At 42.0% G+C, this 26,691-nt stretch overlaps 1 protein-coding gene across 1 annotated transcript; it reads right to left on the reverse strand.

Moving 5' to 3' along the window:
* Window positions 1-24,625, reverse strand: hykk.2 (hydroxylysine kinase, tandem duplicate 2). Its single transcript, XM_039000750.1, has 5 exons — window positions 24,505-24,625; window positions 22,846-23,154; window positions 4,089-4,231; window positions 2,151-2,331; window positions 1-1,661 (listed from the first exon to the last, which is right to left on the reverse strand). Exons 2-5 carry the CDS (start codon window positions 23,147-23,149, stop codon window positions 1,219-1,221), a joined length of 1,071 nt encoding a protein of 356 aa, XP_038856678.1. The 5' UTR covers window positions 23,150-23,154; window positions 24,505-24,625; the 3' UTR covers window positions 1-1,218.
* Window positions 24,626-26,691: the final 2,066 nt, after the last annotated feature.

Genomic DNA, 26,691 nt, shown 5'->3' on the forward strand with positions numbered 1-26,691 from the left:
ATGTGACAATTAAAATTAGATTTGATTTATTGAAAAAGTATTGAAAACAAGGGTGCCAATAATTTTTACCCCCATCTTTTAGAGATTTTGTTTTAACTAAATCTGTTTGAGCAATTGCATTAGTAGAAAATAAAGAGTAAAATTTTTTTAGCATGTAATATTCGTATGTTTTTGCTCACTTTATCAAGGGTGCCAATAATTTCAGACATGCCTGTATATCCCCACTGCTTCATTGATTGATATCCAGTTTCAGAAAATAAACTTTGAAAGTTTCTCATTTCACAGATTTTTAGGTTTATTATGCAATGAATTAGATTAATTTCTTACAAAATATGATTTTAACAAACAATCATGGTACATCAATTACTTCTTCTTACACAGGCACTTCAGTTAAATGTAGGTCATAGCTGCTGAATTGCTAATTTTTTTAACGAGTTACACTTTAATTTTAGTGAGCCCTAAAAATGGAATGATGAAATTGACAGGACAGTGTGGATTGTGGACACTGCAACAGCTGATTCAGAGTAACTTGTTGCTATGCATAAGCACCTCAAATCATCTGACCTACTCATTTGAATAATCATATGGCCTTCATCCCAACAGACATTATCCTCACGCCGTTTTGAGGAGCACAAATCACCAATAAAAAGCTTACAGTGGTCATGGTTGCGTGCTGTTTTTTTTTTAAACTCGTAAATCAAAGCTTTGGGAGTGTTAAGAGATTACTTAATGCATGTGAAACTGAGTTACCACAGACCAGAGAAAATCTAGACTTCTCTCAACTGGATGGGTTCAGACAAATTTGAGACTGACCAAGATTCTAAACAGTTTTGGGTCAGATTTTCCTCAGGTCACACTGCCAGACTGATAGAATCCAGTTAATAAGTTTAAATGAGTTTACATTTTTATCAGATGGTCTGTCTGCTAAAAGGTAGACTCAGCAATATGACATTATCATGCAGAACAGGATGACAACCAACTATTAGCTCGAGGCACGCCACACTTTTTAATGATTTCATATTGCTGAGTGTACCTTTTTAATACTTAAAAAAAAGGTGCACCTGCAGACTCCACATGGATTCAAAATCATTGGATTGGTGAAAGCACTGGCTGAAGGGAAAAGAATCGGGACACAGCCTATGAAAAGAAAGTGGTCCCTGAAATATCCTTCAAGAGAGACTGCTTCCCTTAAACCTCTTGGGCTTGAGGACCATTGGGTCACTCTTTGCCAGGACACTGGGCGGCATTCTGAAACCACCTCCTCTCCACCGCCTCCTTGCCCAGTTCCCAAAGTCGGCAAAGATGGCGGATGCCCGTCTTGGTGGTGATCATGAGGTAATCTTTGTTCTCCGGCTGCTGCACCACAGTGTGGCGGGCCACAACCAGGGACTGGCAGAAGCGACAGAGCACCAGCAGGTAGAGGGCGTCCCTCTCGGCTTCGTTGAGGGGAATAACACTCTCCCAGCCGGCTAGCACGTCTCGTCCCACATCCAGAGGTGTGGGGTTCTCGATCATCATGTACATGATGGTGATGGCCAGCTCGAACACGTAGTAGCCGCTGCTCATGTCCCCAAAGTCCAGGATGCCAGAGATTTTGTAGGAGGTTGAATCGTCTGGTTGCACCAAGATGTTGTGGTCATTGAAGTCCCCATGGTTGATGCCTACATAGAGACAAATGCACGTTTACTTGACATATCAAACATGCACGCGCAATAGTACCAGACGTCTGCTCAAATAGTAATTCAAATCGTTCAAATATTTTGAGCGTGTGTGAGTCTACCTAGAGTACCAAATGGGCGTGGTTTGCACTTTGGTGGCCTATTCCATTGCACTGAGTAAACTCAATAATGCCCAGTGAAAGTCTGAAAGAAAACCAATACTATTTGACCCCAGGTCTGATTTCACCGCTCAGTTATAAACCATTACATTTCTCCACCTGTATCAGTACCTGACCTGTCAATCATTACAACAGACTGGTTACATTGTTAAAATTAATGTCATATTCATTGTGGCATGCAATGGAAAACAAAAAAATGTGCCTCTTGATGAACTAGTCCACGCTATAGTCCTTCCCTGGTCCAGTCCGTTTACTTCCATTTGAACCAGGTCTATCAAAAGAGACAGAACAGCTGGTGAAGGGAGAGACTCACACTTGCGGAAGGAGCCGAGTTTGGGCTGAATACAAGTCTTGTATTGTTGGATGACTGACTTGACCACCGGCTGTACAGGATCCCCGTCCATTAGATGGAGGTATGGCTCCAGAAGAGGGATGTTGGACAGACTCCAGATGAACTTCTCCCTCTGTAGTACATGGAGTTGAGGATGCTCCATCTATGAAAACAGACTCATCAACCAGGAACTGAGTTAACTATTGTCGATCAGATTATTTTCAGATTTTTTTTTAAACATGCCGTTGTACAACTAGTAGCAATTATGTATTATGTTTTTTAATTAACACTGAAATTTGTTTGCCAATCAATCGTTACATATAAATCAAAAGTCCTTGAAATCATCTGATCACGCATAGCAGTGGGTGATAGAGCATGCAAGGAAATGGGGGTAAAATCATGACAGCATTTTGTTAGGTCGACATTTAGAGATGCGTTCAAAGCTCACATACATTGAAAGACTGAAACAATCCAGCATATAAAAAAATAAAAACTGTCTTCAGTATTACTCTATGTCCAATGCATATTTCAATCCATTGTGACCATTTCAAATTTACAGAACCCATTTTCTTGCTCTCTATATACAAGAAATGTATTCACTAACACAGAATAAGCATCAGCCTCCTAAAATAATATGTATTGTGATGGTTTTTCCAACAGCTTACAAAAACGCTGCTAATTTTGTTTGCCCTGCGCCAAACCTAACAAACATTAAAAAAAGATAACTTTACTGGCTTCATTCTTTACTTGAAATGGGAATATGATACTGAATGAATGATACCTTTTATGAGTGTCGCAGTGTTATGAAATGGTTTCATATCAATTCCTTTTGCATACCCCATTCAAGTAGTTCTGTCATGAAAAAAAGGGGTATTTTATTTCCTCATGAATGATACTGAATAAATATGATATAAAAAGGTTTTATGAATGATACTACAATACTCATAAAGGGGGTCATGCAGTGTTCCATTTGTAAAAATCGGGAGGTGGGAGCAAAAAAGTGACCTGGTGGTCTCTGAGGTACCGGAATGCATGTAATGCCATCTTTGCATTCGCGTCGTCGCACTTACAGACGTTGCACACACGGGGAACAATTTTAGTAGCCTAGGGTCTGAAAAAAATGTGGCCTTATATAAAAACATTTCATGCATCATTTTACATGAGTGGAGACTAGCAGAATCTTTTTTTAAACACTGCACAAATGATCGAAATGACAGGCTACTGAAACTGAGATCAATAAAAACGACCTTGTCCTGAATCCATCAATAGCCTAGGCCTGTGGAGAGACATATTGTACAGTACGCAGAGACAATTATAGTCCCAAAAAAGCTTTCCAGTTTCACTGACTCACCCATTTATGCACAGCTCACTCACCAGCGATGGCCTCTCTCGTACCAAAAGCCTCTCTTGTTTTACTTTATAAAACAATACTGTTCGCGCTATAGGCCTATTTGAAAGTTGATACAATATATGTCATATCCTACAGCTAACAGATTAGAGGTCTTCTCTTTTCAGCAAAAGCCATTTGCTTTCCAACCTGTGTTTGCCCACGATTGTATTTGAAATATTTCAAAAAGGCTTGTTTTGTCTGCACGCTGTTCACTGACAGACTGGCCGCACGTTCCCGACCGTAGGATATGAATTGTTTGGGCTACACACTGGACTACAGGTGCGCTCGGCTCTCTCACCACAGCAACGGCCACATATGGTTTGTGCAACATTGTAGCCTAAGGCCAGACATTGCAAACAGTGAAAATATTTTGACGTCACGGGACATCATTTAATGAAGGTGTAATGAATGTCTTGCCCTCTTCAAGTTAAAATGTTGCCAATCGAACTGTATGCACTTTAAATAAAAATATTTGCAAACATTAGCCTACTTGAACACACCTCAGGCAGACTAATTTAAGATAATCATACTTCCTGCAGGACTGCGTCCATCTTGGCGGCCATTTTGCCAGCTTCATACAGGATCTGTGGAGAGCAGGGCACTTTGGCGATGGTGGTCCCCGGTAAATAGGTCAGCAGTCTCACCAGGTACTTCTGCCTGCCAAAGCCACAGTCTACCGGAAGAAAAAAAAAAAAATTGTAATTGGAAGTGATCTGCAGCCCTCTGGGGGAAATTGGAATGTAAGCTCATCCTGTTTCACCACCTACTTGTCAACAAAGATCAAACTCTGCCAAGCATCTAGAGGCAATGTAGATAAAAATCAGCTCCGACTCCGTTACCTAACGTTAACCTAGCCAGAGGTAGTTAATACTCAGACTCAACATTAAAATGCAGTGCAACTGGTATGATTTCAGTTTGATCTCTTATTGAAGGTTTCCCTAGGTCTGATCCTCTAGTGCTGCAGTATTGAAGGTTTCCCCAAGTCTGATCCTCTAGTGCTGCAGTATTGAAGGTTTCCCCAAGTCTGATCCTCTAGTGCTGCAGTATTGAAGGTTTCCCCAGGTCTGATTCTCTAGTGCTGCAGTATTGAAGGTTTCCCCAGGTCTGATTCTCTAGTGCTGCAGTATTGAAGGTTTCCCCAGGTCTGATCCTCTAGTGCCACAGTATTGAAGGTTTCCCCAAGTCTGATCCTCTAGTGCTGCAGTATTGAAGGTTTCCCCAAGTCTGATCATCTAGTGCTGCAGTATTGAAGGTTTCCCCAGGTCTGATCCTCTAGTGCTGCAGTATTGAAGGTTTCCCCAGGTCTGATCCTCTAGTGCTGCAGTATTGAAGGTTTCCCCAGGTCTGATCCTCTAGTGCTGCAGTATTGAAGGTTTCCCCAGGTCTGATCCTCTAGTGCTGCAGTATTGAAGGTTTCCCCAGGTCTGATCCTCTAGTGCTGCAGTATTGAAGGTTTCCCCAAGTCTGATCCTCTAGTGCTGCAGTATTGAAGGTTTCCCCAAGTCTGATCCTCTAGTGCTGCAGTGTTGAAGGTTTCCCCAAGTCTGATCCTCTAGTGCTGCAGTATTGAAGGTTTCCCCAAGTCTGATCCTCTAGTGCTGCAGTATTGAAGGTTTCCCCAAGTCTGATCCTCTAGTGCTGCAGTGTTGAAGGTTTCCCCAAGTCTGATCCTCTAGTGCTGCAGTATTGAAGGTTTCCCCAGGTCTGATCCTCTAGTGCTGCAGTATTGAAGGTTTCCCCAGGTCTGATCCTCTAGTGCTGCAGTATTGAAGGTTTCCCCAAGTCTGATTCTCTAGTGCTGCAGTATTGAAGGTTTCCCCAAGTCTGATCCTCTAGTGCTGCAGTATTGAAGGTTTCCCCAAGTCTGATCCTCTAGTGCTGCAGTGTTGAAGGTTTCCCCAAGTCTGATCCTCTAGTGCTGCAGTATTGAAGGTTTCCCCAAGTCTGATCCTCTAGTGCTGCAGTATTGAAGGTTTCCCCAGGTCTGATTCTCTAGTGCTGCAGTATTGAAGGTTTCCCCAAGTCTGATCCTCTAGTGCTGCAGTATTGAAGGTTTCCCCAGGTCTGATCCTCTAGTGCTGCAGTATTGAAGGTTTCCCCAGGTCTGATTCTCTAGTGCTGCAGTATTGAAGGTTTCCCCAGGTCTGATTCTCTAGTGCTGCAGTATTGAAGGTTTCCCCAGGTCTGATCCTCTAGTGCTGCAGTATTGAAGGTTTCCCCAAGTCTGATCCTCTAGTGCTGCAGTATTGAAGGTTTCCCCAAGTCTGATCCTCTAGTGCTGCAGTATTGAAGGTTTCCCCAGGTCTGATTCTCTAGTGCTGCAGTATTGAAGGTTTCCCCAAGTCTGATCCTCTAGTGCCACAGTATTGAAGGTTTCCCCAAGTCTGATCCTCTAGTGCTGCAGTATTGAAGGTTTCCCCAAGTCTGATCCTCTAGTGCTGCAGTATTGAAGGTTTCCCCAAGTCTGATCCTCTAGTGCTGCAGTATTGAAGGTTTCCCCAGGTCTGATCCTCTAGTGCTGCAGTATTGAAGGTTTCCCCAAGTCTGATCCTCTAGTGCTGCAGTATTGAAGGTTTCCCCAAGTCTGATCCTCTAGTGCCACAGTATTGAAGGTTTCCCCAAGTCTGATCCTCTAGTGCCACAGTATTGAAGGTTTCCCCAAGTCTGATCCTCTAGTGCCACAGTATTGAAGGTTTCCCCAAGTCTGATCCTCTAGTGCTGCAGTATTGAAGGTTTCCCCAAGTCTGATCCTCTAGTGCTGCAGTATTGAAGGTTTCCCCAAGTCTGATCCTCTAGTGCTGCAGTATTGAAGGTTTCCCCAAGTCTGATCCTCTAGTGCTGCAGTATTGAAGGTTTCCCCAAGTCTGATCCTCTAGTGCTGCAGTATTGAAGGTTTCCCCAGGTCTGATCCTCTAGTGCTGCAGTATTGAAGGTTTCCCCAGGTCTGATCCTCTAGTGCTGCAGTATTGAAGGTTTCCCCAAGTCTGATCCTCTAGTGCTGCAGTATTGAAGGTTTCCCCAAGTCTGATCCTCTAGTGCTGCAGTATTGAAGGTTTCCCCAGGTCTGATCCTCTAGTGCCACAGTATTGAAGGTTTCCCCAGGTCTGATCCTCTAGTGCTGCAGTATTGAAGGTTTCCCCAAGTCTGATCCTCTAGTGCTGCAGTATTGAAGGTTTCCCCAAGTCTGATTCTCTAGTGCCGCAGTATTGAAGGTTTCCCCAAGTCTGATCCTCTAGTGCCACAGTATTGAAGGTTTCCCCAGGTCTGATTCTCTAGTGCTGCAGTATTGAAGGTTTCCCCAAGTCTGATCCTCTAGTGCTGCAGTATTGAAGGTTTCCCCAGGTCTGATCCTCTAGTGCTGCAGTATTGAAGGTTTCCCCAGGTCTGATCCTCTAGTGCTGCAGTATTGAAGGTTTCCCCAAGTCTGATCCTCTAGTGCTGCAGTATTGAAGGTTTCCCCAAGTCTGATCCTCTAGTGCTGCAGTATTGAAGGTTTCCCCAGGTCTGATTCTCTAGTGCTGCAGTATTGAAGGTTTCCCCAAGTCTGATCCTCTAGTGCTGCAGTATTGAAGGTTTCCCCAGGTCTGATCCTCTAGTGCTGCAGTATTGAAGGTTTCCCCAAGTCTGATCCTCTAGTGCTGCAGTATTGAAGGTTTCCCCAGGTCTGATTCTCTAGTGCTGCAGTATTGAAGGTTTCCCCAAGTCTGATCCTCTAGTGCTGCAGTATTGAAGGTTTCCCCAGGTCTGATCCTCTAGTGCTGCAGTATTGAAGGTTTCCCCAAGTCTGATCCTCTAGTGCTGCAGTATTGAAGGTTTCCCCAAGTCTGATCCTCTAGTGCTGCAGTATTGAAGGTTTCCCCAGGTCTGATCCTCTAGTGCTGCAGTATTGAAGGTTTCCCCAGGTCTGATCCTCTAGTGCTGCAGTATTGAAGGTTTCCCCAGGTCTGATCCTCTAGTGCTGCAGTATTGAAGGTTTCCCCAAGTCTGATCCTCTAGTGCTGCAGTATTGAAGGTTTCCCCAGGTCTGATCCTCTAGTGCTGCAGTATTGAAGGTTTCCCCAAGTCTGATCCTCTAGTGCTGCAGTATTGTTATTCATATTTCCAGAAACTGAATGTAACTTTTACACCAGGCGAAACAAACTCAATTGCTGGACGGCCAAGTGTCTGTATGCAAGTTTCACTCCTCCTTTATACTTGAAAGATCAATTAAGGTCACTGATTAGTTATGAACTGCCCTAACCTGGTTGTCTGGGTCTTAAATTGCACAAATTGACAGGATATAAAGCAGACACGATTACAAGCATCCTCATAACATGATGCAGCCACCACTATGCTTGAAAATATGGAGTGGTACTCAGTAATGTGTTGTATTTGCCACAAACATAACACTTTGAATTCAGGACAAAAAGTGAATTGTTCTGCCACATTTCTTGCAGTATTACTTTTGTTGCAAACAGGATGCATGTTTTGGAAAAATTGTATTCTCTACAGGCTTCCTTCTCACCCCTATGTCATTTAGGTTAGTATTGTGGAATAACTACAATGTTGATCCATCCTCAGTTTTCTCCTGTCACAGCCATTAAACTCAGTAACTGTTTTAAAGTCGGTATTGGCCTCATGGTGAAATCCCTGAGCGGTTTCCTTCCTCTCCGGCAACTGAGTTAGGAAGGACGCGTGCATCTTTGTAGTGACTGGGTCTATTGAGACACCCTGCAAAGTGTAAGTGTAATAATGGCACCATGCTCAAAGGGATGTGTAATGTCTAATTTAAAAATATAAAAAAAAATAGGTGCCCTTCTTTGCGAGGCATTGAAAAACCTCCCTGGTCTTTGTGTTTGAAATTCACTGCTCGACTATGGGACTTTAAACATCATTTTAATGTGTGGGGTACAGAGATGAGGTAGTCGTTTCAAAATCATGTTAAAAACTAATTGCACACAGAGTGAGTCCATGCAAACTACGTGACTTTAGGCACATTTTCACTCAACTTATTTTGCTTGTCATAACAAACGTGTTGAATATTTAAAATGACTCAAGAGATTTCAGCTTTTCATTAATTAGTAAACATTTCGGAAAACATTATTCTAATTTGATGGGGTATTGTGTGTTGGCTAGTGACAAAAAATATCAATGTAATCAATTTTAAATTCAGGCTGTAAAAATAAATTGTGGAAAAAGTCAAGGGGTGTGAATACATTTAGAATGCAATTTATACAGTAGCAGTCAAAAGTTTGAACACACCTACTCGTTCAAGGGTTTTTCTTTAGTTTTTACTCTTTTCAACATTTTAAAATAATAAAAGACATCAAAACTATTGTTGGAATCAGCTAAACTTTGAACATTGAGATATTAAATAAATGATAGGAAAGAAGCATAGAATCAGAGGAGTAAAAGAGACTGGGTTTTATGTCAGAAGTTAAGGGTTCTCTGATGAAAGACAGAAGGCTTTGGAATGTGTTGGGTGGACGAGAGGAGAGCAACGTGTTGATATAGGGAAGACAGATGGACACCTGTGGATTAGGTGAAGGAGGGGTTGAGGTCAGGAGGTGAGGACAGATTCCCTTGAGTAATAAGGGTTTGGTATCCTGTTACCCTTTTCCTGTTGAACCATAAGATGTAAGGATTGGAGAGGAGGAGTGTCTTAAGTGGGACATATATAATAACTGTGATGGTGAGAAATGTTTTGCTGACCTTTGGGAAGAATTAAACTTGGTTAAAGCTTCTCTAGCGTCCATGAGTTATTTACTCGGAAATATAAGAACCTAACAGATGGTGAGCTTGCCAGGAGTTCACCATGACTTGTAGTCAAAACAAAGAGTCCAGATCAGTGGAGCAGAGCTGGCAACAGACAAGGTGGGCTACTTCCTATATCTGTTTCCACTCATGTTGACATCTTGGGGAGATGAGAATCGTTGGCTGAACTAATTATGGGATACAGACCTGGAGAGCCTGAGTTTAACTCTATAGGCCCATTGTGTAACGACCAGTCGTAGCTTTATAGTAAATGGTAAGGCCCGGAAGGTAAACTCATACAGGCTGGTACCTGTAGGGTAAGTCCTAGGGTGTAACTCCCTAGTAGGTTGGTTCCTGCTAGTACTATAAAGTCAATAGTAAATCCCAGTGGGTTAATACCTGTAATTACTATTAATATAGGGTGAGTCACGGAAGGTGAACCTGCGAAGGGTAAGTCCTAGGGGGTAAATCCGGCGGGGTTGGTTCTCTGCATAAACTATAACGGGGTGAGAGCCTAGTTGTAGTAGCCATAAAAGTGTGAATGGGAGGTTAGTTGTGTTCCCTGTTGGGGTGGTGATAGGAAATAGGAAGACAAGTGTGAATAATTTTGGTGATGTGTTATCAATAATAGGGATATTGGAGGAGATACGGCACTAAGCCATTAAGAAATCCGTATTCTCCAGTAATAAATACGCAGACGCTATGGTATCGGTTCTAATACAAGGTATTAAGTGCCGTGATCAATTAATTATTATCCGGGGAAGTGTGTGGTACTATCTTAGAAAATAGTTAATAGAAGGTGTGTATTATAGACGGGAGTGTTTAGGGAATAATAACTATTGACATGACGACAAACAGACCTGTTTCTCCCTGTAAAATAGAGCTAGCTGAGTTTAATAAAGCCATGGAGGCGCTAAAAGAAGCATTCTACCAATTCGGCTGGAATAAGGGAAGAATTTAGCATATTAGATCAAATTGAACATTTTCCTGCCGACAGTGAATTCAAATCAAATAAAGAATACTGGGAGGCAACTATGACTCGGCATAAAAACATAAAACCAGAATCAAAAGCTCAATATATACCAGTGTTTTGATGTCAGCATTCTAACAGCAGCAAATGCATAACGATAAACCCAGAATGAGTAACACCAGTACACTACTACAGGACTGGGAACAGGAGTGTATTGATAGAATTTGCACTTCTGCTTTGATGACGGTGTTGAGCCCTGTGATCAAACAAAACGGTAATTAGGGGGCTAGTAGATTTAACTCAAGACGATGTTTTGAGAGTGGAATATGACTCCGCTCACCTCGCAGACGTGCGAGGTGTTAATAGGGCCAGAGAAAAATCACTAACTATAGTTTCAATGGCAGAGATAAGACTAAGAAACGTAGCGAAAAAAACTTCAAAGCGTAAGTAGATAGTCCCACATCTAAAAAGGGGGAGCTATCGGGCATTGGAAGAATGAGTGTAAGGTGATACTGGAACTTAGTGCATTAGCAGGAAATGCAGCTATACAAGAGTTTGCATCTTTTTCAAAAGAGCAACTAGTCGTTTTGAGATTAGCGAGAAATGGAACTGTCACCTAGCGATGTATAGTCTCTGTTCGCTCGATAAGTGGTTCATAGGGATTACAGTTTCTATGTGATGGAGGACGTATGAGATCACGTTTTACCTAACTTTTAGTAGAGTACCGATGGGATTTACAAAAAGTCCCACTTGGTACCATTTTTGCATTGAAACAATCATTAAAAGGGTGTCAATGGTAGGTTCCGTGTTGGTACAATACGTGGATGATTTGTTATTTAGTGTCAAAAGACGAAGAAACTCATGCGAGACCTCACCACATTGGTAGACTATTTGGCGGAACAGGGTCATAAAGCATCGTAGGACGACACACAACTAGCAAAGCAAGAGGTAACATATTTTGGGGTTTTGATTTCTAAGAGCAAGATACACATTACCCAGGATCGGGTAGAAACTATTTGTTCTTTGGCACGGCCAAACACTCCTCGCCCGCTCAGGAAAACTTTAGGAGTTTTAAATTTTGTTAGACATTTTATTTTGTCATTCTCTGAAATTGCCGAGACACTTATAGAGTTGACGGAAGGGGGGGGGTCCCCATGAGGGGATAGAGTGGAATCAAGAGTGTGAGGAAGCATTTGTCGAGTTAAAGAAGCAAATTGTGTCAAGTGCCAGGATTGGTATTGCAAAACCTAAAATGATCTTTAAAGAACATGTCGTTCATGAACAGGAAAAACATTGTAGTGCGATGGTTACGCAAAATATTAGTAGAGGCAAGAGGAATGCCACCGTGCCTTAAGGCGGTACAGGCGACAGAAATGGTGTTGCATAACACGTCTTCCATTACAATGGGTCAAAAAGTAGATTTGTATGTTACACACACAGTAAGCAACCATAGTGGACAGAACCAAAGCACATGTTACTAGTGCAAGATGGACAAACTGGGAGTTAACATTAAATAGGGAAAATGTACAATTTCATAAGATTGGTGCATTAAATCCTGCGTCGTTAATGCCGTTGTCTGGGGAGGGTGAATCTCATGTGACCCAGATCAGATTACTCCAAAACCCAGGCCTGATTTGCAAGAGACAGCATTGGAATCGGGAAAAGTATTATATACAGGATGGCTCTAGTTACATGAACACAGAAGGGAATAGAGTAACGGGGTACGCTGTGTGTGGTATGCATTTGGAGTAGTTCATGATTTTGGTACCTTGTGGTCACAACGGGGCATGTTAACAGCGACAGGAACACCAATAAAAATGGTCTGGAGGTAGAGGCATTATTAGAAGCATGTCAGTTACCCAGTAAATTAACAGTGGTGAAATGTGAAGCTCATACTAGTCATACAGATTTAAAAAATAATAATAATACTTTTTTTTTTTTTTTTAAATCGCCATAGGTAATCGTAAAGCAGACGAAATGGCTAAGGCGGCTGCCTTGGTGAGAGAAAGTGTTAGAGAACCACATGTAAATATTGCGGAGGCGAAATTGGCTAAATTTGCCACAGGAAAACGTATTTTGGGTTGAAGATTCTAGGCGAAATGCCAGGGGAATGGATTCTAAAGGTAACACATTTAAATATGGCCAAACACTCCTTGCAAACTCAGAAGGCCTTAGGGTTTGTTTAAATCACTAGACATTTTAACTTCACTAGGGTAGGGGGGCAGCATTTGGAATTTGATGAAAAGCGTGCCCAAATTAAACTGCCTGCTACTCAGGCCCAGAAGCTAGGATATGCATCGAATTAGTAGATTTGGATAGAAAACTCTAAAGTTTCCAAAACTGTTAAAATAATGTCTGTGAGTATAACAAAACTGATATGGCTGGTGAAAACCGAGGAAAATCATCCAACCAGGAAGTACTATTATTTTGAAAGGCTGTTTTGACATTGAAAGCCTATTCACCATACAAAGACTTAGGACACAGTTCACGATATCTTTGGCTTCCTCTACATGTGGCCAGTCTTTCGGCATTGTTTCAGGCTTTTACTCTGAACAAATTAGGCAGATACAGCACTTTCAATCAGTGGCCAGTGGAAATTTCCATTCATCAGCCATGTGCCTGATCGGAAACGCGCCTTTCTTGTTTCTCCTTTCCTATTGATGAAGCTTTGTCCGGTTGAAATATTATTGATTATTTCTGACAAAAACAACCGGAGGATTGATTTTAAACATTGTTTGGCATGTTTCTACTAACCTGGTCTTAGTGCACGCGCCTTAAGCATTCGGATTACTGGACAAAACACAAACAAAAAGGAGGTATTTGGTCATAGAGGGACATTATCAAACAAAACAAACATTTGTCTAACATGGCGACCTGGGAGTGCCACCAGATAAAGATCAAAGGTAAGTGATTAAACTTAAATGGCATTTCTGACTTTTGTGACACTCTCCTTGGCTGGAAAATGGTTGTATGGGTTTCTGGGCTAGGTGCTGACCTAACATAATCGCATGGTGTGCCTTCTCCGTAAAGCCTTTTGAAATCTGACACAGCGGTTGCATTAAGTAGAAATATACACTGCTCAAAAAAATAAAGGGAACACTTAAACAACACAATGTAACTCCAAGTCAATCACACTTCTGTGAAATCAAACTGTCCACTTAGGAAGCAACACTGATTGACAATAAATTTCACATGCTGTTGTGCAAATGGAATAGACAAAAGGTGGAAATTATAGGCAATTAGCAAGACACCCCCAAAAAAGGAGTGATTCTGCAGGTGGTGACCACAGACCACTTCTCAGTTCCTATGCTTCCTGGCTGATGTTTTGGTCACTTTTGAATGCTGGCGGTGCTCTCACTCTAGTGGTAGCATGAGACGGAGTCTACAACCCACACAAGTGGCTCAGGTAGTGCAGTTCATCCAGGATGGCACATCAATGCGAGCTGTGGCAAAAAGGTTTGCTGTGTCTGTCAGCGTAGTGTCCAGAGCATGGAGGCGCTACCAGGAGACAGGCCAGTACATCAGGAGACGTGGAGGAGGCCGTAGGAGGGCAACAACCCAGCAGCAGGACCGCTACCTCCGCCTTTGTGCAAGGAGGTGCACTGCCAGAGCCCTGCAAAATGACCTCCAGCAGGCCACAAATGTGCATGTGTCTGCTCAAACGGTCAGAAACAGACTCCATGAGGGTGGTATGAGGGCCCGACGTCCACAGGTGGGGGTTGTGCTTACAGCCCAACACCGTGCAGGACGTTTGGCATTTGCCAGAGAACACCAAGATTGGCAAATTCGCCACTGGCGCCCTGTGCTCTTCACAGATGAAAGCAGGTTCACACTGAGCACATGAGCACATGTGACAGACGTGACAGAGTCTGGAGACGCCGTGGAGAACGTTCTGCTGCCTGCAACATCCTCCAGCATGACCGGTTTGGGGATGGGTCAGTCATGGTGTGGGGTGGCATTTCTTTGTGGGGCCGCACAGCCCTCCATGTGCTCGCCAGAGGTAGCCTGACTGCCATTAGGTACCGAGATGAGATCCTCAGACCCCTTGTGAGACCATATGCTGACACATGCACATTTGTGGCCTGCTGGAGGTCATTTTGCAGGGCGCTGGCAGTGCACCTCCTTGCACAAAGGCGGAGGTAGCGGTCCTGCTGCTGGGTTGTTGCCCTCCTACGGCCTCCTCCACGTCTCCTGATGTACTGGCCTGTCTCCTGGTAGCGCCTCCATGCTCTGGACACTACGCTGACAGACACAGCAAACCTTTTTGCCACAGCTCGCATTGATGTGCCATCCTGGATGAACTGCACTACCTGAGCCACTTGTGTGGGTTGTAGACTCCGTCTCATGCTACCACTAGAGTGAGAGCACCACCAGCATTCAAAAGTGACCAAAACATCAGCCAGGAAGCATAGGAACTGAGAAGTGGTCTGTGGTCACCACCTGCAGAATCACTCCTTTTTTGGGGGTGTCTTGCTAATTGCCTATAATTTCCACCTTTTGTCTATTCCATTTGCACAACAGCATGTGAAATTTATTGTCAATCAGTGTTGCTTCCTAAGTGGACAGTTTGATTTCATAGAAGTGTGATTGACTTGGAGTTACATTGTGTTGTTTAAGTGTTCCCTTTATTTTTTTGAGCAGTGTATATTTATTCGTATGTTTAAAACTTATCGCTTATCAATGTTTGATGAGTATTTCTGTAATTTGATGTGGCTCTCTGCACTTTCACCAGATGTTTGTTTGAGACAATGCATTTCTGACCATAACGCGCCAATGTAAACTGAGATTTTTGGATATAAATATGAACTTTATCGGACAAAACATACATGTATTGTGTAACATGAAGTCCTATGAGTGCCATCTGATGAAGATCAAAGGTTAGTGATTAATTTTATCTCTATTTCTTCTTTTTGTGACTCCTCTCTTTGGCTGGAAAAATGACTATGGTTTTCTGTGACTAGGTGCTGACCTAATAATCGCATGGTGTGCTTTCGAAGTAAAGCCTTTTTGAAATCGGACACTGTGGTTGGATTTACAAGAAGTTTCTTTAAAATGGTGGATAATACTTGTATGTTTGAGGAATTTTAATTATGGGATTTCTGTTGTTTTGAATTTGGCGCCCTGCAATTTCACTGGCTGTTGTCGAGGTGGGACGCCAGAGAGGTTAAGTGGTTTTATTTTTTTTAATACATGTACGTTTTATGTCGTCTTATTCTGTAATGGAATTCTAGAATGGACGAAAGAGGGGGTCACAAGGATTTAGAATAGGGGTTACCAAACCTAAAAATGAACTTTACATTTTTTTTATGTGGTGCGGTGGTTATGGAGAACCACATGAGGAAAAGGAGACCAGTGAATCGTTAGACTCGGTGGAGAGATACTGTCGCCGTGTTGTGGGATTTACTGGATGGGGTCTTTTCAATGCAGTTAAATTGGGTCTGCAGTAGGATGAAATGTTTTGAAGAGGGATTTAAATGGTTTCCGAAAGACAGGGAAGGGAGCGGAAACATTTTAATGGTGTCTAAAGCCCTGTATACAAAAAAAATCCTAATGAGAAATTATCAATCTCACTACAAATTAACAGAACAGGGGGATTTAATTATAAAATTAATGAGAATCACCATTCTCTATCCAAATTGTACCATTACTTTAGGAGATTATTTTTTCCGTAGGGAGTTAGAGTTGTAATTCTAAATTGATTAGTTATGCTAATTTATTTATTTTTGATTTAACGTTGTTTTTTTAAATCACGAGTGAAAGTGGAAAATGACTAGTTCCCTGAGGTCCTGGTCTTTGGGGTACTTGTACAGTGGTACTGTGTTCAGGCTGCATATAGAAAGGAAAATATGTTAATAAGGGATCACAGTTACTTCAAAATGGATTGTGATATATGTATTGCTGATTTCATGTGTTTTGATACAAACGTCACCAGATTGGGATCCTGGAGTGGGAAATCTGCGAGGGGTTAGGGTGCTAACTTCATGATCTGGTAACTCTTCCGAGAGGTCGCCAGTAGAATAAGGGAGTATGAACTCATTTAGAAAATGGTTTTAGCAGTATGTTATGTTTCTTGACATTTGTCTTAGAGATGTTATTAAGAAAAGGTTAATGTCATAATTCGTCATATAGTCAATGTTTGTCTAGTTTCCTGAAACAAATGTAATGAACTTAACCTCAAAAAAAAGCACAGATCATAACAGTTATCATGGAAGGTAACGTCAGATTGTGTCTTAATGCATGCTATGAATAATTTGACCATAGACAGTGTGTGTAAACCTCAAAACCCTCCCTAACCGGCTGAAGAAAGAGCGACAAAGGCGTGCAATGAGAGACGGTGACTTTTACCACTCCTATCTGAGTCCGAGCCATAAACCAGGGCCGGGGTGCTGAGAGGTCGTGTGGAGTGAGCGTGGAGAGAGAGAACAAGCTCAGGTGAGAGACTCATGTACGTGGGAGAAACAGAGGTATCTACTTGGATTTTTTTTTTTTTTTAATATATATATATTTTTAAAACGGGACATTATCAAGGGCCATGAAATGTGACAGGCAAAAGTTACATGAACCGTTGGGAAAATGAACTGTAAACTATATTTGAAGAAGACACGCTAGAATGATAAGTGCCGGGTGAAGGAAAGCGGGGGTAGTGGTATACGCCCTGCTAACTATTTAGACTAAGAATGTATTGAGATTTTTCTTTATCAGGCCAGTCGTGACAGGAAAACAGGGACAAAGGGGGGCTGTAATGAGAAGAGTTATGACCAACAATAAAAGGTTGTTTATAAATGTATGTTCTAACAGGGATGATCTGTACCAAGTTAATTACCTGGAATTTGAACTCTAGACTCAAAGTAAACACTGAGGTCAGTCATTATAAATTTGGGTTGGATATTTTATTAATATGTTTTAGTTGTGATTGGGATACAGCGAGAGAGAATTGCTAAAGCACGATGAGGGGTGGGGGGGGGGGGGGGGCGCTGATAACATTTATTTGGCCGAGAGTCTCCAGAATTTTATCTCCATGTGTCATCCTGAGGGGAGGTGGTTTGTGTGGGGGGAAATGGATGACAGCTTGGGACAACCATGAACGTTTTTTTAACCTGTAATCAGAGTTATGTTACATCACATCAATGAGTGGTGCTAAGTTATTAAACATGTACTTTGTTTCTCTTTTCTTTTCAAGTTAATATGTTTTTAGGTTTGGTGGAACATGAGGGTGTTCATTGTTCCAGAGGGAATGATGTATATTGACTAACTGGTTTGAGAATGTGTTAGTATGTTTATAACTGTAGAACATGAATTAGGAGTATAGTGTGTTATGGGTTAGATGTAATGATAGAGGAGTATCATTCCCAGAGACTGTATCTTGTTACAGGAGATAGCTCATAGAAGAGGACAGCTAACTGTACACAATATGGGGATTTAGTTGAACATTACACATACCAAAATCATGGTGAGAGTAGAGGAGATAGTGGTGGCATTTCAGACACTATGGTAAACTTTCAGGACACCTGTGACTCAGTTTTGTTAGAAATTGGAGAAAAATAATATCCAACCTAACAGCCGGTGAACATTTGACAGATTACATGCAGGAAGTATTCTCACGGCAGAGGCTCTGTAGGGACAGTAACAGAAGGAGCCGTAGGGACAGTAACAGAAGGAGCCGTAGGGACAGTAACAGAAGGAGCCGTAGGGACAGTAACAGAAGGAGCCGTAGGGACAGTAACAGAAGGAGCCGTAGGGACAGTAACAGAAGGAGCCGTAGGGACAGTAACAGAAGGAGCAGGAGTAGTAGCGAAGGATGCTATGGGCCATGTTGGAAGTAGCAATGGTTACTTTAGTAGCATTGTTGGGATATCAGTTTGACAACTCATGTCTCGTGAATTTGTAACTGGTAACTGGGGGACCGATGGATGCGGTTATTCAAATATCACAAATGATGTTGTCAGGAAATGACCCATGTGTTGCAGTGTGTAAATCCTCAGGTGGAAGCTGAGATATAACCAAGGGCATGGGCTGAATTCTGGAGATTGAGTGTTCATCAAGAGACACCAGGCGGGGACAGCGTTGGTATGGGACACACTACTACGTACAGTACTTGCAGCGGTAGAGATCGTAATGTCTCTCCTTGGGGGGGCGGGGGTGTATAGTTCTCACGTGAAGTGAGGTCCAGCTACATAATGGGTGAGTGAAGACACCATGACACAGGAAACGGAGTGAGAGAGAGAGAGTGACTAGATTACACTGTAAGACATACAGATGGGTGGGGTCTGGGAACTACTATAAACATCATAGTGAAGACACCATGACAGAGGAAGCAGAGCGAGAGAGAGACTAGATTTCACTGTAAGACATACAGATGGGTGGGGTCTGGGAACTACTATAAACATCATAGTTAAGACACCATGACACAGGAAGTGGAGAGAGAGAGAGACTAGATTCCACTAAGACATACAGATGGGTTGGGTCTGGGAACTACTATAAACATCATAGTTAAGACACCATGACACAGGAAGTGGAGAGAGAGAGAGACTAGATTCCACTAAGACATACAGATGCGTTGGGTCTGGGAACTACTATAAACATCATAGTTAAGACACCATGACAGAGGAAGTGGAGAGAGAGACTAGATTCCACTGTAAGACATACAGATGGGTTGGGTCTGGGAACTACTATAAACATCATAGTGAAGACACCATGACAGAGGAAGTGGAGAGAGAGAGAGACTAGATTCCACTGTAAGACATACAGATGGGTTGGGTCTGGGAACTACTATAAACATCATAGTGAAGACACCATGACAGAGGAAGTGGAGAGAGAGAGAGAGAGACTAGATTCCACTGTAAGACATACAGATGGGTTGGGTCTGGGAACTACTATAAACATCATAGTTAAGACACCATGACAGAGGAAGCAGAGCGAGAGAGAGACTAGATTCCACTGTAAGACATACAGATGGGTTGGGTCTGGGAACTACTATAAACATCATAGTGAAGACACCATGACACAGGAAGTGGAGAGAGAGAGAGACTAGATTCCACTGTAAGACATACAGATGGGTTGGGTCTGGGAACTACTATAAACATCATAGTGAAGACACCATGACACAGGAAGTGGAGAGAGAGAGAGACTAGATTCCACTGTAAGACATACAGATGGGTTGGGTCTGGGAACTACTATAAACATCATAGCTGGTTTGGGGTTCAGCTGCTTTGTGGGTTAATGCATCATATGATAGAGGATAGAGGGGTAATTGTAATGTGAACAACATGTTGAAGGTATTGATGGAAAGCATATACAGTGCTGAGTTACGTCAAGAGGATGGAACGTGGATGAGGGATACGCACTTGTATATCAGGTGTCGTGCCTATCAGGTGAAATGGAGGACAGGGGGAACAAAGTGAAAATGACATGACTTGGGAACACCTCTCGGAACCTGGGGCCTAAAGGGGAAGACTGGGTGAAAGCATGAGGAAGCTTTTTTGAGCTTTCATTTTTGTGGAACCCAGCAGGAAAGTATCCTGGAGGCATAGAGTCAGGTGAAGAGAGAGTGGGAATTGTCATGGTCTCAGACTTTGGTTTTCATGCATATATAATTATGCATAGCTTATCACATCATAACTACTGTTAAGTTGTGTGTCTTTTTGTTGCTTTCCAAGACTTGTGCCATCACTCTCTTAGGAACCAGAAGGGGAAAGTGGAGAAACTAAAAGCTGCTCCATCTGCCATAGAACGAGACAGCAGATTCAGATGAAATAGCATTTTGTTATGTTATGAGATGGAAATAAAAATGTGTGATCATAGTACAGAGGCCATAAGTCTCTGAATTTGTAAACCTTGCGGTGAATGTTTGTTCATTGTTTGTTGATTTGTTTAATTCATATTTTATAACCATTTGTTATTTTTTTCTTGTAAATTCATTTATTAGTAATTTCCAAGTTTATGTAAATTGAACATTAGGACGCTAATATTCAAGAGGAAGGACTGTTTGGAATCAGCTAAACTTTGAACATTGAGATATTAAATAAATGATAGGAAAGAAGCATAGAATCAGAGGAGTAAGAGAGACTGGGTTTTATGTCAGAAGTTAAGGGTTCTCTGAAGAAAGACAGAAGGCTTTGGAATGTGTTGGGTGGACGAGAGGAGAGCAACGTGTTGATATAGGGAAGACAGATGGACACCTGTGGATTAGGTGAAGGAGGGGTTCAGGTCAGGAGGTGAGGACAGATTCCCTTGAGTAATAAGGGTTTGGTATCCTGTTACTCTTTACTGTTGAACCATAAGATGTAATGATTGGAGAGAAGGAGTGTCTTAACCTCTCTGGGGTAGGGGTCAGTATTTTGACATCCGGATGAAAAGCGTGCCCAAAGTAAACTGCCTGTTACTCAGACCCAGAAGCTAGGATATGCATATAATTGGTAGATTTGGATAGAAAACACTAAAGTTTCTAAAACTGTTACAATTATGTCTGTCTGAGTATAACAGAACTGATATGGCAGGCAAAACCCCAAGGACAAACCATCCAAAAAAAGAAAAAAAGTCAGTTTACCACTACTTTCAATGGCTAGTACTATAATTATAAGCCCAAGTCCTCCCAAATTGCAGTTCCTAGGGCTTCCACTAGATGTCAACAGTATTTAGAGTTTCAGGCTGTTTTTTGGAAAAATGACCCAGAAATTGTAGTTTTTCTAGGTGGCTCCCATTTTGGCTGTAGTGTCTCCAAGCACTTGGAGGAAAGCGAATTCTTTCTTATTTATCTCCGGTAATGAACATACTATTCTCCATCTTCAATTGTATTGTTTATTTGCGTATTAGGGTACCTAAGGTTTGATTATAAACGTTGTTTGACTTGTTTGGAAAAGTTTATTAGTAACGTTTGGGATTCATTTTGTATGCATTTTGATGGAGGGAAACTGGGTGGATTATTGACTGAAGCGCGCCAGCTAAACTGAGTTTTTATGGATATAAAGTAGGACATTATCGAACAAAGGGACCATTTGTGATGTAACTGGGACCTTTTGGAGTGCCAACAGAAGAAGATCAAAGGTAAGGCATTTTTTATATCGCTATTTCTGACTTTTGTGTCACACCTGCCTGGTTGAAATATGATTTTCATGTGTTTGTATGCGGGGTGCTGTCCTCAGATAATCGCATGGTTTGCTTTCGCCGTAAAGCCTTTTTGAAATCTGACACGGCGGCTGGATTAACAAGAAGTTAAGCTTTATTTTGATGTATAACACATTTTCAAGAATGTTAAATATTTGAATTTAGTATTTTGGAATTTAGCGCTCTGCAATTTCACTGGATGTTAGCCAGGTGGGAGGCTACCATCCCACCTACCCTAGAAAGGTTAAGCAGAATACAGAGTTCCTCTGTCCAGTGTCCGTTCTTTTGACCATCTTAATCTTATCATTGGTCAGTCTGAGATATGTCTTTTTCTTTGCAAACCTGCCTAGAAGGCCAACATCCCGGAGTCGCCTCTTCACTGTTGACTTTGAGACTGGTGTTTTGCGGGTACTATTTAATGAAGCTGCCAGTTGACTTGTGAGGCATCGGTTTCTCAAACTAGACACTAATGTACTTGTCCTATTGCTCAGTTGTGCACCGGGGCCTCCCACTCCTCTTACTATTCTGGTTAGAGACAGTTTGTGCTGTTCTGTGAAGGAGTAGTACACAGCGTTGTACAAGATCTTCATGGCAATTTCCCACATGGAATAGCCTTCATTTCTCAGAACAAGAATAGACTAAGGAGTTTCAGAAGAAAGTACTTTGTTTCTGGCCATTTTGAGCCTGTATTCGAACCCACAAATGCTGATGCTCCAGATACTCAACTAGTCTAAAGAAGGCCAGTTTATTAGCTTCTTTAATCAGTACAACAGTTTTCAGCTGTGCTAACATAATTGCAAAAGGGTTTTCTAATGATCAATTAGCCTTTTAAAATGATAAACTTGGATTAGCTAACAACGTGCCATTGGAACACAGGAGTGATGGTTGCTGATAATGAGCCACTGTACGCCTATGTAGATATTCCATTCAAAATCAGCCGTTTCCAGCTACAATAGTCATTTACAACATTAACAATGTCTACACTGTGTTTCTGATCAATTTGATGTCATTTGAAATGGGACAAAAAAAAATGTTTTTCTTTCAAAAACAAGGACATTTCTAAGTGACCCTAATGTTTTGAATGGTAGTATAACACACACAAGCATTGTATATTGTATCAAAACAATTCTACTGATTTTGATATGGGCAATTCCATACAAGATTGGCCAAAATCTTTTTATGTTTTGGATCTTCCTGAAATTAAATCCATTGAAAGGTCCTTTGGGTTTCATTTCAATGTATTTCATTTCAGGAAGATCCAAAACATTATAAATATCTTTGCGTCACTCCCGTATGGAATGCCCCTATAGGTGTCCATTTCTACTAAATAGATTGACTAAGTACCAGGGAGAAGAGAAAACCAGCAGACACTGATTTTTGTTAACAGGTCTTACATGCAATTAAACCATGATCATACAGTAACATCTGGTGATTACCAGAGCATATCCCATGGCTCGGTCTCGTGTGAGCTTCATACATACCGATGTCCACCAGGCTCATGACTTGTCCTGAGGTGGCGGGGAGGACGGTCTGGGCAGGAAGCCCCCTCTCGTGCAAGAAGGTCATGGCGTGAGTCTGCAGCTCCAGCAGAGTGGGGTTCTGACTGTCCTCAGTGTTCATTACCTTCAGGACGTACTCGTCGTCCTCACTGACCACCAAGTGGAAGTTCTGGTCATCGTAGCTGGGCAGCGGGTGAATCTGGGATGGCGTCAAGCCAAAGAGCCTCTTCACTAGCTCAGACACCTGTAGATGGCTGAGGTTTGGTTTAGATTCCGCTAATGCCATTGATGCTACAGAGAAGGAATGCAAAGAAAAAAGGTGGTGTGGGGGGGGGGGGGGGGGGGGGGGGGGTAATCATTAGTCCAAATTAGTTTAAAACGAGAGCTTCTATTGGACCAATTCAGGTAGGTCCCTCCCCGTTTCGTTCCATTTAATTTAAGAAACGTTTTGGAACAGAATTGACGTAATGAATATGCCCAAGAAAAAGCTTAGACTGAGAAATATATACACATTAATATACAACATAAAGCATCTCAAATGCAATTGCTATTGAAATAATCAATGTTGTTTACAAGTCACAAAGTACTTTCTAATCTAAAACAACTAGCTAACTTGTCATTTTCTGGTCACACAAGCATTGTTAAATGTAAAGGACAATCCTAGCTATCAAGATAGTTGACATGCCAAGGCACATTTGAGATATTTGAAAAGTTCAAGTACAGCCACATTTGCTTCGCTGCAACCCGAATCTAGAAACCTTCGACATTGCTATCAGAATAGGAAGATCGCATTGAAAATACGGGTCTAGATGCGCATAACTCGCTTTGTTGTCTGATTGTGTTCAGATCTGGCAGGGCTGCATTGTGTGCAGATTTCTTCTCAGTCTGGACGCAATCAGGCTACCGAAAACGCATACAGTGGGCAACGCCATCAGCACTCCTGCAGCAAGTGGCACATGTCTCCAGAAAACGTGTGTTTTGGGACCGAGGCACCTTTTCATTAGAACTTCGGATGAAATACGTTCCTAGCCTCATAAATGCTAGCCTTCTAGCGAATATTAAGAAAAGCGATTTTTTTCCCCCGTTGGTCTAGACTTATGCTAACCCATTTGCAATCCCTTTAGCGTTGCTTGCTAGCCACATAGGTCAGCTAATAACTTAGCTACAGCCTTCAGTAGTTGTTGTGTTATCATATTTAGCCTCTTCCACCGTTTGTAGAATGAATACTGGCACTTGAATATAGTGCGTGAATAGGGGATCCGGACACATTGACTCGTTCGTAATTCCATGTTCAGAACTATGATCAGAATACTAAAGCTACATGAACTGTCAAGTCTACACATGGCCAAGGTTGTATCGAAGCTAGGCCACATACTGTATGCTTTCATACAGCTGCTGTTGTGTGGCCATAAAAAAAAAGACAAAAACTTAAACGTAACTATAATGTAAAGGGTTGTGGGATAATTAATAGGCTTAGCTACCTTTACTGTTTGCTAATAGTAATAATAATGAGTAGCTAAAACACTGGTGATAAAAGTTAGGGTCGCATCTGTCAAAAATAAATTCACATGGCTGCACACTGGACAGCTTTACTTTCACACAACGCATTTGACTTCACATTGCCAAAGTTAAATCACTCACCTGCGAGCGCTGCAAATGTAGTTACAAATAATTAGAGCAGTAGCATGTAATTACATACTCTTCACAGAGGTGTGTACAGATTTGATTAACGCACTTTGTACACCCGTGACAGATCTATGAGTATGACGTGATGACGTCACGTCAGACGCAAAAAAAAAGTTGTGTAAGACCCACGGTATTTTGCAATGTTTTTTTTTTTTAAGGACACATTTATTAACTAGTCAGTCAAGTCAGTAAACAAATCAGAATATAAGACAATTTGAAATGATTTAGAAGAGATAAATTATTTTGAGAAATGTTAATTCAAGTGCTTTGAACTCGTTGAGAAACACTGATTGGCTGATGGCCAGCAAGCTGCTTCAACCATAAACTAAAAGTACAACTATCATGCTTGTAAACAAATTATAGTGTTCAAAAACCATATTAAAACAAAGGTAGGGGAGTGGATCAGAAAACCAGTCCGTATCTGGTGTGACCACCATTCATGCAGCACTACACATCTCCTTCACAACGTTGTCCCACTCCTCTTCGATGGCTGTGCAAAGTGGCTGGATTTGGGCGGGAACTAGAACACACTGTCATACACTTTGATCCAGAGCATTCCAAACATACTCAAATGTAAAAATATATATATATATATATATATATATATATATATATATATTTAACTAGGAAAGTCAGTTAAGAACAAATTCCTATCTACAGTGACAGTCCACACCGGCCAAACCCAGATGACGCTGGGCCAATTGTGCGCCGCCCTATGGGACTCCCAATCACGGCCGGTTGTGATACAACCTGAATGGGTGACATGTCTGGTGAGTATGCAGGCCACGGAAGAACTTGGACATTTTCAGCATCCAGGAATTGTGTAGAGATCCTTGTGACATGGGGCCATGTCTTATCATGCTGAAACATGAAGTGATGTAGGTGGATGAATGGCTCTACAGTGGTCCTCAGGATCTCGTCACAGTGTCTCGGTGCATTCAAATTGCCATCAATAGAATGGAATTGTGTTCGTTGTCCGTAGCTTATGCCTGCCCATACCATAACCCCACCACCACCATGGGGGTGCTGACATCAGCATACTGCAAGCCAGGTACAGTTGAAACCGGGATTCATCCATGAAGAGCACACTTCTCTAGCATGCCAGTTGCCCACTGAAGTGCAGTCCGGTCAAGACCCTGGTGAGGACGACGAGCACGCAGATGAGCTTCACTGAGACGGTTTTTGACAGTTTGTGCGGAAATTCTTTGGTTGTGCAAACCCACACTTTCATCAGCTGTCAGGGTGGCTGGTCTCAGATGATCCCGCAGGTGAAGAAGCCTGATGTGGAGGTCCTGTGGTGGCTACACGTGGTCTGTGCTTGTGAGGATGGTTAGACATAGTGACGAATTCTCTAAAACGACATTGGAGTTGGCTTATGGTAGAGAAATTAACATTTGATTATCTGGCAACAGCTCTGGTGGACATTCCTGCAGTCAGCATGCAAATTGCACTCTCCCTCAAATTTTCAGACATCTGTGGCATTGTGTTGTGTGACAAAACTGCACATTTTAGAGTGGCCTTTTATTGTCCCCAGCACAAGGTGCACCTGTGTAATGATCATGCTGTTTAATCAGCTTCTTGATATGCCACACCTGTCAGGTGGATGGATTATCTTGGCAAAGGAGAAAATCTCACTAACAGGGATGTAAACAAATTTGAGAGAAATAAACTTTTTGTGCATATGAAACATTTCTGGGATTTTTTATTTTAGCTCATAAAACATGGGACCAACAGTTTGCATGTTGCGTTTATATTTTTGTTCTGCATACTTTGTCAAATGAATGGATTCACATACAATGTATAGAGCTTAAGTTTCAATGCAATGCTGACATTAACAAAGCATTATTCTAAGCATGATCAGAGAGAGAAACAAAGAAACCATGGCTTGAGCCATGGCCCGTAGCTCATAGGAGCGGGAGAGAGAAATAAAGTGTGTGTATCTGCGTTGTAAGAAGAGTCACTTCGAGGGCTGCCCTACAAATATAATTAAATGATTATACTATTCATCTACGGCAAAGATCCTTATATGTTTCCCCTTTCATCTGTGTCTGGTATTTGTTACTGGCTGGCTAGGTTTTCAGCCAGCATGAAATAAAAGGAGGGGAAGGTCGTTCCAAACTCTGACGCATTTGTCATGTTAAC

The sequence above is a fragment of the Salvelinus namaycush genome, chromosome 9 (assembly GCF_016432855.1).
Source record: "Salvelinus namaycush isolate Seneca chromosome 9, SaNama_1.0, whole genome shotgun sequence".
Classification (NCBI taxonomy): domain Eukaryota; kingdom Metazoa; phylum Chordata; class Actinopteri; order Salmoniformes; family Salmonidae; genus Salvelinus; species Salvelinus namaycush.